This window comes from Crotalus tigris, unplaced genomic scaffold (genome assembly GCF_016545835.1).
Source record: "Crotalus tigris isolate CLP2741 ecotype Arizona unplaced genomic scaffold, ASM1654583v1 scf7180000018691.1937549, whole genome shotgun sequence".
Taxonomy (NCBI): domain Eukaryota; kingdom Metazoa; phylum Chordata; class Lepidosauria; order Squamata; family Viperidae; genus Crotalus; species Crotalus tigris.
This window is the reverse complement of record NW_024097150.1, coordinates 1,049,260-1,061,302: the sequence shown is the minus strand read 5'-3', so window position 1 is coordinate 1,061,302 and position 12,043 is coordinate 1,049,260. Positions and strand designations below refer to the sequence as shown.

The 12,043-nt window shown below is 37.2% G+C and overlaps 1 protein-coding gene across 3 annotated transcripts in view; it reads right to left on the bottom strand.

Moving 5' to 3' along the window:
- Window positions 1–10,511, bottom strand: part of LOC120313525 (amine sulfotransferase-like) — a 41,022-nt gene extending 30,511 nt beyond the window's left edge. Inside the window, exon 1 of one of the 3 annotated variants that reach the window (XM_039355524.1) lies at window positions 10,343–10,511. Coding sequence is in view for 1 of the 3 variants with exons in the window: in XM_039355521.1 (XP_039211455.1) it covers window positions 10,347–10,353 (7 nt within the window). In the remaining 2 variants the exon portion in view is untranslated. Of the gene's footprint in view, window positions 1–3,835; window positions 4,143–10,342 lie in introns of those variants that run through there. The other 2 variants (XM_039355521.1, XM_039355523.1) reach the window with 2 other exon arrangements.
- Window positions 10,512–12,043: the final 1,532 nt, after the last annotated feature.

Sequence of the window (12,043 nt, the reverse complement as noted above, 5' to 3'; positions counted from 1 at the left end):
GAATTGTAATGGTTGAAATATATTTACATCAAAAACAAATACTGTTAGTGGCAATTTATGCCCCAAATGACAATCAAGAACAATTTTATCAAAGATTACACAGGAAACTAATAGAAATGGAAAACCAAAAATATGTTTAATAGGACATTTTAACGTGATAGTAGTGGAACAATGGATTATAAAAGTAGCAAAACAGGAAAACCCGTAAGAAGACTACCCAAGACATTCTTTGATATGGCAGAAGAAATTGGAATACAAGATGCTGGAGAGAAATCAATCCTCAAAACTGACAATATACTTTTTACTCAAATAGCCATAAATCTTGGTCAAGAATTGACATGATTTGGATGACTTCTGAATTAAGGATGGATATACAGGAAATTGAGATAGAAATAGGCACATGGGCAGATCATAACCCTTTAAAAGTGATATGGAAAGGAATACAAAAAAAAAAAAAAAAAAAAAACCAAGATGGATTTTAAATCAATCTATACTAAAAGACAAAGAATTAATAGAGTTGGTGAAAAGAGAAATGGGATTCTTCTTTAAAGAAAATAAAAAAGATACATCACTACAAAATTTATGGGACACAGCTAAAGCGTATTTTAGAGGTATAGCTATAATGTATATGGCAAAGAAAAATAAACAGAGAAGACAGCAATATTTATTATTAAAAGAAACGTTTAGAAAATTAGAGACAGAATTACAACAAAACCCACAGAAAAAGACTTTGAAAAGAGAAATGGAAATAATAAAACATAAGCTGAATTTGTTGGACTGAGAAAAGTTGGCGGAACAAATAAAGAGAGCAAAACAAAATTTCTTCAAAAATGCTAATAAGCCAGGAAGATGGCTAGCTTATAAGCTTAAAAAACAGAAAAAGAAGAAAATAATACATAATTTAGTAGATGGGAAAGGTTGTTTACAATTTAAAAAGGAAGAAATAAAAAAGATAATTAAGGAATATTAGAAGGAATTGTATGGTGAAGAGGAGGCTGCAAGAGAGAGAATTGCTCAATACCTAGAAGAAAGTAAATTGCCAAAAAATTCCAGAGACATTTAAAACTATGTTAGAAGAAAGAATAACAATGATGGAGATATTAGAGGCTGTAAAACAACAAAAAAATGGGAAAACACCAGGTCCAGATGGGCTACTGACGGAACTTTATAAAAATCTACAAGATACATTAAGCGAACCACTGAAAGATGTTTGTAATGGACTATTGTTAGAGGCCAAACTTCCAAATACATCGATAGAAGCAAATATTACTTTGATACCAAAACAAGATTCAGACTTGATGTATATTAAGAACTATAGACCGATTTCATTACTCAATGTGGATTACAAAATTTTTACTTCAATAATGGAAGAGATTGAAAAAATACTTAGTTGAATTTATACATCCAGATCAAAATGGCTTTTTACCGAAGAGACAAATTAAAAACAATTTAAGGGTGATAATGGATGTATTAGAATACTATGAATTACATCCAGGGAAACACTAGCATTAGTGTTTTTAGACACCCAAAAGGCATTTGATAATGTTTCCCCGCAATTTATGGTTCAGCAATTGCAAATAATGGATTTTGGAAAGAATTTTACAAATATGATAAAAACAATATATAGCAATCAGACAGCAAAGTGATAGTGAATGGAGATTATACTGAGAGCTTTGAGATAAGAAAAGGTAAGAGACAAGGGAGTCCACTATCTCCATTATTATTTATCTTTACTTTGGAAGTGTTAAATAGAAGCATAAGACAGGACACAGAAATTAAAGGATTGAAAATAAAAGATGAAACATATAAGTTACAAGCATTTGCTGATGAATTAGTGTTTATCTTGGAAGAACCTTTAGAGATGATTCCTAAACTATGGGGAAAGATAGAAGAATATGGAGAAATGGCAGGATTAAAAATAAATAAAGAAAAAACTAAAGTAATAGTTAGGAATCACACAGATAAACAAAAAAAGGCAAATACTAGAGAAAACAAAGGTACAAATAGTGAAAAAAGTTAAATATTTAGGTATTCATCTTTCAGCTAAGTGTTTGTCAATAAAAGAAGACAATTATACAAAACTATTGAAGCAAATAAAGCTAGACTTGGAAAGATGGAAAAATCTGCAGCTATCAATATTAGGAAGAATTGCTACAGTAAAAATGAATGTGTTGCCGAAGATTTTATTTCTATTTCAAATGATTCCGATAAAACTTGAGAGAAAATTCTTTCAAGATTTAAATTCATTAATTTTGAACTTTATTTGGCAGGGGAAGAAAGCTAGAACTAGGATGAAAACATTACAAGATGCTAAGGAAAATGGAGGTTTTGGGTTGCCAGAATGGACATTGTATACCAAGCATCTGTGTTAACATGGGTGAAAGAGTGAATAACACTTAGAAATAAAAGGTTGTTGTATCTAGAGGGACATGATTTACAATTGGGGTGGCACGCTTTCTTATGGTATGGGAAAAACAGAGTCCATAAGTACTTTCAAAATCATTTTATAAGAAATGCCTTGTCAACAGTATGGGAAAAAATTAAAGCTAAAATATATCTAAAAATTGAATTTATCAGGGTGGTTATCAACGATGGAGGCATTTATACAGTACATCCGAACTTGGTAGGCTTTGAAAAAAATATGGACATATAGAGATATTCTAAATATTGATGGGAAATTAAAATCTAAACAAGAACTGGAAAATCAGGGAATTAACTTGTCCTGGTGGGCACATTTAAAGATACAAAGTAGATATGAAAAAGATGTAAAAATGTATGGATTTTATAAGGATCAAACTGTGCTTGATAAGATTTTGTTAACCTCAGATGAGAAACTAATTAAGAAAATGTATAACTTTTTGTTAATTTTGGATATGGAAAGTGAAGAAGTGAAGGAAACAGTGATAAGATGGGCGAAAAACTTTGGCTATAATATAGAATTAGAAAAATGGCAACTGTTATGGGAGAGAAACTACAAACTAACAATGTCAACTTCATATAAAGAAAATCTGTATAAAATATTTTACAGATGGCATCTGCCACCAGCAAGATTAGCAAAAATGTTTGAAAATATGTCAGATAGATGTTGGAAATGTAAACATAACATAGGCACGTACTATCACATTTGGTGGACATGTGGCAAGGCTCAGGCCTATTGGAGAAAGATACATATGTGGTTAGAAAAAATATTGGGTGAAGAAGTTGAATTTAAACCTGAACTTTTTTTACTAGGTATTATTCCTGAAAAGACTAATAAGCAGAAATTATATTTAATCTTACACATCATCACAGCAGCAAGAATAATTTTTGCACAATACTGGAAGAATGAAGGATTGCCATCAGAAGAAGAAATAATCAGGAAAATATTGGAATGTGCAGAGATGGACAGATTAACTATGAGGTTGAAAGATAAAGAAGATACAGACTATTATCAAACTTGGGACTTATTTTATTGTTGGCTAGAGGAAAGAATGAAGGATTAGGAATTGAACATGTATTAGCATAGCTAATTCCAGACTAATGATTTTATTAGATGGCTATATGCATGCCTCTTTAATCATACATTTTAATAGCACTGATCAGTTTAATATTCTGGTTAATATATGAAATCAAACTGATTTAATCCTAAACAAATGTATGAATTTTCTGATTGTTGCATCAATGTGACTGCTTTTAAAAAACAAAATAATGTATGTGCTATACCTGTTAGCAGTAAAATGTCACAGAACTACTTTAAAATAAAGCTTAAAATTATTAATTTAACATCTTAATCAAACATTTTCTAATAAACTACTATAATCTGTCCTAATGCTAGGAACAAATATTTAAGAATTACCTTTATGATTCTTTCTCGCTGGTTATTGAATATCTCTTTCAGAAATAAAGCACCGAACAGAGCAGAAGGAAAATGACTCTTCTGAAATTTAGAAGCAGGCTTTTATCTGTTGATTATTGAAAGATGCATGGGGAGTGGTCCTTTTTTTTGAAGGGTTTGAACTCTAGACTGTTAATAGTTGAACACTGACATTAGAAAGCAAACCTAACTGCACAATAAAATAATAAAGCAATCCTTTTATAATTCTTTTGTAATTAACCCACATTTAGATCAAACAGAACCTGCGTCACCATGCTCCAGAGAGAAAGAGATTGAATAACTCAGAAAGTTGGAAAAAAGTAAATATGCAGAAATTGCCTAATTGACATCAGAAAGCAAACCTATATTGCACAATCACTTCATAAACAAACTTTTTTGCAATTCAGAATTAACTTTATAAAGCCAGTGGTGGAATTCAGCCAGTTCGCACCAGTTCGGTAGAACTGGTAGCTAATTTTTTGTTCTCCAGGCCCAGAATGGACTTCCGGAAGTGGCATCCTCACAGACAACCAGTTGTTCACATATATGAATCCATCACTGTATAAAGCCACATTTAGATCATGAATTAAAGTGAGAGATCTACAAATAATTAGCAATTAAATCAGGATTGGAAGATATGGGTGGGCAGCTATAGTTGCTAATATTCTACTTTAGTTATGTGCCCCTCTTTCCATTTTTTATACTTGTTCCTGTTATCTTTCAATTTATCAGAGAGTTCTTTATGCAGCCATGCTGGTTTCTTTTGAGAGCTATTATTTTTCTTGTTTGTTGGTGGGTTATTTTTTTAAAAAAAAAATTTCCCAAGCTTCTTATTTTCCCTTTGAGGATTCTCATCCATGGAATCCTTCCCAAGCCCTCTCTAAGTTTATTGAAATTAGCTCTCTTAAAGTCCAAGACTCTAGTTTGACTGTGTTCTATTGTCATGTGCTTCCTATGTACCTTAGTTAGCTGACTAGCAAAAAGTTCATCTATTTCCCTTGTATGGTTGGGTGGCCTATAATATACACCTATGGCAATGTCATTTTTCCCCCTTTTCCCTGCATTTAAGACAGTTTTCATCATTGTTGTGCCCTATTTCTGTAGATATGTAGTTATTTCTTATATAGAGAGGAACTCCGCTTCTTCTTTTATTTGGTCTCTTTCTTTTAAACAATTGAAATCCCTCTAACTGAGTGTTCCATTTGTGGGTTTTATCCCACCATGTCTCCATAATGTCAACTATATCATATCTGCCCTCATTTACCTGAATTTCTAGTTCACCTTATTTACTGTTCATACTCTGTGCATTGGTGTATAGACATTTGAGTTCTTAATGACTGACACCTATGTGTTAGTCCACTTTGTGTGACACTCGCTATTAAAAGCTTAATTTTGCTTGATAGAAAGGTTGATATTCTTGTCCACACAAACATCTATATTACATGCACTGCTAATTCTGTAATTTTTTGATTTCTGTTTCTTTTGTACATTGTTTCATTGGACCAGCTATATACATTATGACCATTCAGCATGAATCCCTGGCTAGCTAGACAGAATGGTCCTCAAAACATGAATTCTTATACCATTTCATGGTTTCCAAAATTGTAATTTCTGATTTTTTGGGTCAGTGTCTGTTGCTGGGTTAATTTCCTTCTCAATTCTGTCTAAAAGGTGTTAATTTTTGTTCCAGGGGGAATCCAGTGTTAAATTATTTTACTGTTGTGTACCTTTTGGTGTTTCTATTCTAATTCTGTCAATTCTAATTATCTGTCTATCCTTTTCCTGAAAAAAAAGTGTGTCTATCTACAAGAACCTTTTGAAGCTCAAGTCTGCTTGTGTGGGGAAATAATTTTCTTAAGTTATTTTTCTTAATCTATCACTTATTGGTGAAACTACTATGAAGCTTTTCTGAAACATATAAGCATTTCTCAATCTCTAAAACAATGTGGTCTATTTTAGAATAAACGTTAAATGCAGATTCTTCTGCCCCTGGAAAATTGCATACCTTAAAATATTAGGCTTTTAAAATTATTTGGAGCTTTCTGCATTCTCAAGCTGCCTACCATTTTTTTCCTTCAAGTTGCAAGCCTTGTCTTTAATATGTTGCAAATGTTCAAGTTCAAAAGTGAAACATTTCATGTATGTTCTCTTAGCAGAATCCAGCCTTTCTTTTGTCATCTGGAATGTCCTCATTTTGTCTGCCTATCTGTTTCTTTGACCACTGCAGTATTAATGCCTTTTCAAACTGCCTGCAAGCTACCCCTCCTCACCCTCATGTACATCTTCTTTTCTTGTTCTTTGTTCTCCATACCTTTGTCTGCATCTCCTGGGAGAGTCCAACCAGAAGGGGGGGCAGAATCTTATTCTCATGCCTTTCAACCCTGCATAGATGACCCCCCCAACCTTTGAAAGCAGAGCACACAGACCCACATGCTGCCTCCATCCATTTGAGCCATGGAATTGGGTTTTGAATCCAGCCATCCACTAAAAAGCCACCATGCAACCTGAGTAGAACATCTTCCCAAATCCTACCATTCCCCAGATGCCTATGAAAAACTACAAAGCAGAAGGAAGAAATCCTGGAGCCACTGTGAAATGTGAAGCCTCAGAAGAGAAAATTAGAAAGACTATGGGGAGAGGTGGAAACTCATTGTAAAATTTTCTTTCTGCCCCATTTGTATTGTAACAAGCCAGTTAAATGTATTAACGGAGAGATGACATTTGGGAATAGTTGGCACAGTGCAAGTAGTGAACACCTTGGACTTTTGTCTGGTGGGAGGGAAAATTTATCCAGAATGTTTGCATTGCCTGTTTTGTAGAAGTAGCCGCACATACACACACAAACACCATTCATAATCACACTTGAGTCTCTTTCACCTACCTTCAGTAAAGTTCCCAAGGCTGATTTTTGCTCTATTGCACCAAAGGTTTGCAGGAAAAACTTCCAACAAATTCCAATGGGGAGGGAACCATGCCCCCTCAGGTGATTTGCAAATTCATATGCCCTGACTGAGGAAGTAGCAGGAAAGAGATCCCCAAACCTCAGCCCAGAATATCTTGCACTGGTGAACTCAGAGCTCATTATGTGCAATTTAAAGAAAAATTTGATAGCTGGCTTGCATACAAGCTAAACTCAATTGGACATTACAAACGTGGATGCACTGAACTAAGAGAAAAGGCAGGAAACAACCTTTGAAAATGGGCAGCCAATGGTAATGTACCAAGGAAAACCATGGCTATTTCTTTTGTACATTGTTTCATTGGACCAGCTACAGACATTTTGACCATTCAGCATAAATCCCTGGCTAGCTAGACAGAATGGTCCTCAAAACATGAATTCTTATATCATTTCATGGTTTCCAAAATTGTCATTTCTGATTTTTTTGGTCAGTGTCTCTTGTTGGGTTAATTTCCTTCTCAATTCTGTCTAAAAGATGTTAATTTTTGTTCCAGGGGAAATGCAGTGTTAAGTTATTTTATTGTTGTGTACCTTTTGGTGTTTCTATTCTAATTCTGTCAATTCTAATTATCTGTCTATCCTTTCCCTGAAAAAAAATATGTGTGTCTATCTACAAGAGCCTTTTGAAGCTCAAGTCTGCTTGTGTGGGGAAATAATTTTCTTAAGTTATTTTTCTTATCCTATCAGTAATTGGTGAAACCAGTGCTTTTCAACCAGTGGTACGGGTACCACCTGTGGTACATTGGCACCTGGCAGGTGGTACGTGACCATCCTAGAAAACTGGTAGTGGGGGAGGGGAATGAGCTGAACTGGTGGCAGTACCGCACAACCCTGAGCGAGACATGGCTGGAGTTGCAGGGCTGTCAGGGCTCAGTGGAAGCGCCAGGATCAGCGCCAGGCTCCAGCTGGAGCTCAGCACTGATCCTGGAGCTTCTGCTGAGCTCAGAAGAGGTGCCAATCAGCTGGAATGTTGCAGCATTCTTGTGATTTACATTCAGATGCTTGGCAACTGATTCATATTTATGACAGTCACAGTGTCCCAGGGTCATGTGAAGTGACCAAAACCTGCTACAACCACCCAGCAGACAGGGGAATAAAAACCAAACACCCCCACCCCAACCCCACTGCCAATCCTCAACAGAAATGTTCACAACAATGAAAACCTCGGACAGGAGGAAGAGCACCACTGGGCGGGCAAGCACCGGGCGCTGTCTTGCTCGGCTGTGCCTTGGAGGGCACTTTTTTCAGTGCCATTGTAACTTTGAACAGTCATTAAGCGAACTGTTGTAAGTCGAGGACTACCTGTACTTTATCACTTTTTTCCTTTTTTTTCTGTGGTCATCAAGTTTTTGACACCTTGCTAGGCAACTCGTGGTACTCGGATGTTGCCATATCCTAAAAGTGGTACAATGGGTGAAAAGATTGAAAAGCCCTGGGTGAAACTACTATGAAGCTTTTCTGAAACATATACACATTTCTCAATCTCTAAAACAATGTGGTCTATTTTAGAATAAAACGTTAAAGGCAGATTCTCCTGCCCCTGGAAAATTGCATACCTTAAAATATTAGGCTTTTAAAATTATTTGGAGCTTTCAGCATTCTCAAGCTGCCTACCATTTTTTCCTTCAAGTTGCAAGCCTTGACTTTAATATGTTGCAAATGTTCAAGTTCAAAAGTGAAACATTTCATGTATGTTCTCTTAGCAGAATCCAGCCTTTCTTTTGTCATCTGGAATGTCCTCATTTTGTCTACCTATCTGTTTCTTTGACCACTGCAGTACTAATGCCTTTTCAAACTGCCTGCAAGCTACCCCTCCTCACCCTCATGTACATCTTCTTTTCTTGTCCTTTGTTCTCCATACCTTTTGTCTGCCTCTTCTGGGAGAGTCCAACCAGAAGGGGGGGGCAGAATCTTATTCTCATGCCTTTCAGCCCTGCATAGATGACCTCCCACAATCTTTGGAAGCAGAGCACAAAGACCCAGACGCTGCCTCCATCCATTTGAGCCATGGAATTGGGTTTTGAATCCAACCATCCACTAAAAAGCCACCATGCAACCTGAGTGGAACATCTTCCCAAATCCTACCATTCCCCAAATGCCTGTGAAAAACTACAAAGCAGAAGGAAGAAATCCTGGAGCCACTGGTGAAATGTGAAGCCTCAGAAGAGAAAATTAGAAAGACTATGGGGGGAGGGTGGAAACTCATTGTAAAGTTTTCTTTCTGCCCCATTTGTATTGTAACAAGCCAGTTGAATTTATTAACGGAGAGATGGCATTTGGGAATAGTTGGCACAGCGCAAGTACTGAACACCTTGGACTTTTGTCTTGTGGGAGGGAAAATTTATCCAGAATGTTTGCATTGCCTGTTTTATAGAAGTAGCTGCACATACACACACAAATACCATTCATAATCACACTTGAGTCTCTTTCACCTACCTTCAGTAAAGTTCCCAAGGCTGATTTTTGCTCTATTGCACCAAAGGTTTGTAGGAAAAACTTCCAACAAATTCCAATGGGGAGGGAACCAAGCCCCCTCAGGTGATTTGCAATTCATATGCCCTGACTGAGGAAGTAGCAGGAAAGAGATCCCAAAACCTCAGCCCTGAATATCTTGCACTGGTGAACTCAGATTGGGAGTGCTAGAGCTCATTATGTGCAATTTAAAGAAAAATTTGATAGCTGGCTTGCATATAGGCTATCCTCAATTGGACATTACAAACCTGGATGCACTGAACCTCAATTGGACATTACAAACCTGGATTCACTGAACTAAGAGCTAAGGCAGGAAATAACCTTTGAAAATGGGCAGCCAATGGTAATGTACCGAGGAAAACCATGGCTGTGAAGAATGTTGAGAGGAATGTGCAAACCTGACTGGAAACTAAAAGTGACATCCAACATTTGAAAATGATTGGCACAGAATATTGGACACTATAAATTTCTTTTCCAGCTAACAAAATTTTTGCCCTGACTTTTAGAACTTAATGGGTTGGAAGCTCTCCTTTTGGGAGCAATTTCAGGGATCTTTTTCTGCTTCCTCCATTATTGTCTTCTCTTTTTACCTTAACAGTTTAAAGCTTGTTTACTAAGTCTCCCTGATTAGATCAATTTTAATCTTGTGCCAATAAAAGTGTGTCATCCACACTATTATGGCACAAAGGGGGGATATTGTGGGAACTCAGCTCCCCAGAGAAGGAAATATTAAAATGGCAGAAAAATATATTTCCTCAAAAGTATTTTAAAAAGCAGAAACCAACCCCGGCACCAGGTCTCTGTCCCAAGCAGAGGCCAGTTCTATACAAATGCAAATGTAAACCACCAGAAAGGCCCCAGCTAGGAGATCAAGAAGACAAAGAGACCTAAAATCTGCATACCCCACCTGACATAGGACATGATAGAATTAACTCACAAAGGTCAGAGAGGCACACTTAAACTCAGGTCAGATTACGTGACACAGGAAATAGTCGCAAAGTTCATGCCACAGGAACAGGAAACTATTCCAAACAAAAGGCTAGAGAAGGTATAAATACCTACTACCCATGTGCTCAGTCCTTCTTTTCTCTGGTCTTTCCTGCAAGAACCATCTTTCTGACTCTTCAATAAATTTGCAATCTTCTTTCCAAAGCAGTTGCCATGTTATTTATTTATCCCCGGCTTGGATGAACCAAGATGAAAACTTTTCTTTCTACAAGAGACTCCTTTATTACTCTCAATAAATATTCCAGCAAGCCACCCTCCAACAACTCATAAGGCTCCTCCCCCATGCTACACTGAAGGCAGCCACCCTCAGTCCCCCAAATAACAGCCCCTATATTACAAAGAAGATCCACAGAGTAGAACCGTATTCACAGGGCAAGGTTCAAGGGTGCAAGTCCAGTCAACCAGGCTTAGTGAGTCACATGACAAACTGTACTCCACAGGCAAACTCCAGGCACAAGATTAATGATAATCCTCAGGGCAAAGACAAGGCACAAGAGAAAAGGCAATTCTTGTGCACAAGACAAGGGCAAGGTTCAAAACAAAAGGCAAAAAGCAATCCTCATGCCTAGGCAAAGCAAAAGCCAAAGCAGTTTTCAAGAAAAGGCAAGGCAAAAGACACAAGTCAAAGCTGGGGGAGTATAAGCCAAAACAAATAATTGTTCCTGGCAAAGACTAACTCTCCAAGGTGTCTCCTTAAGTCACTCTATTCCAGGTGTTCCTTGTGAGGAGGGGTGGAACGACCTTCTCCTGAGTAGCCTTGCAGCCCTTCTTTGAGCTTGCCTACGATCCATTCTCAGTGCCCTTGGATCAAGTGGATCCTCCTCAGAGGGGATCTGCTGCCTAAGAGCATCCCTGCCTGTCAGCAGCTGATCCTCCTGTGTCTGTGAAGGCATGAAGCTATCCGTCTGGTCGACCACTTCCCCCAATGCCTGAGGGGCCTGAGACAGCATCGTCCTCAGTCCCTGGCCTCCAAACATGCCAAGGGAGATGTGCAATCTCTGTCAGATGGTTCTGGTTCCAACTCCTCCTCCTCCGAATCAGGCTCCCATGGGGCCATGACACAGTGTATGGTGGGGGTCAATTGTTTCACTTTCTGCTTTAATAGGCCAGTCTCGCATTTGATAAGGCCTGCTGCCTCTGGATGATGATGAGTATGATATATCCATAAATATTCCACTTATTGATCCAAACTATTATGGCCTCTTTCCCAACAAGGTTCCCATTATCAGATTGGATCCGGACAGGCACCCTTATCAGAAGATCTAACCCTTTAAAGATACTCTGCTGAATTGCTCTTGCACATGGATAAATTAATAGGTATCCTAAATAGGTATCTACCATGGTATAATGTATATTGCCATCTTCCATGTTTGGGTAGGAGTCCAATATAATCTATTTGCCAAATTTGCCATGGACTCTTTTCCTTAAACAATTTCCCCATTGGGATCTTTGACAAAGGCAAATGCTTTATCTGAGAATATTTATTTTCTATATTATTTTATTTATTGAATTTTAATGGCACCCATCTCCCCAACAAGGTGACTATAGTTTTATTTCTGACTCAAGACAATGCAGAAAGACCCTGAGCTGCATAAGCTGCTGGGACATGGCAAATTGTAATACATGATAAGTATGTATCAAACGCTGAAATTCTAGTCTATCTGCTCTCATTTCTAGAATACAAAAATACAAATGATAGTAAGAATTTCAAAGAGAAGTAATTTTAGTTGTGTTCTGCAGTTTCTACTTTA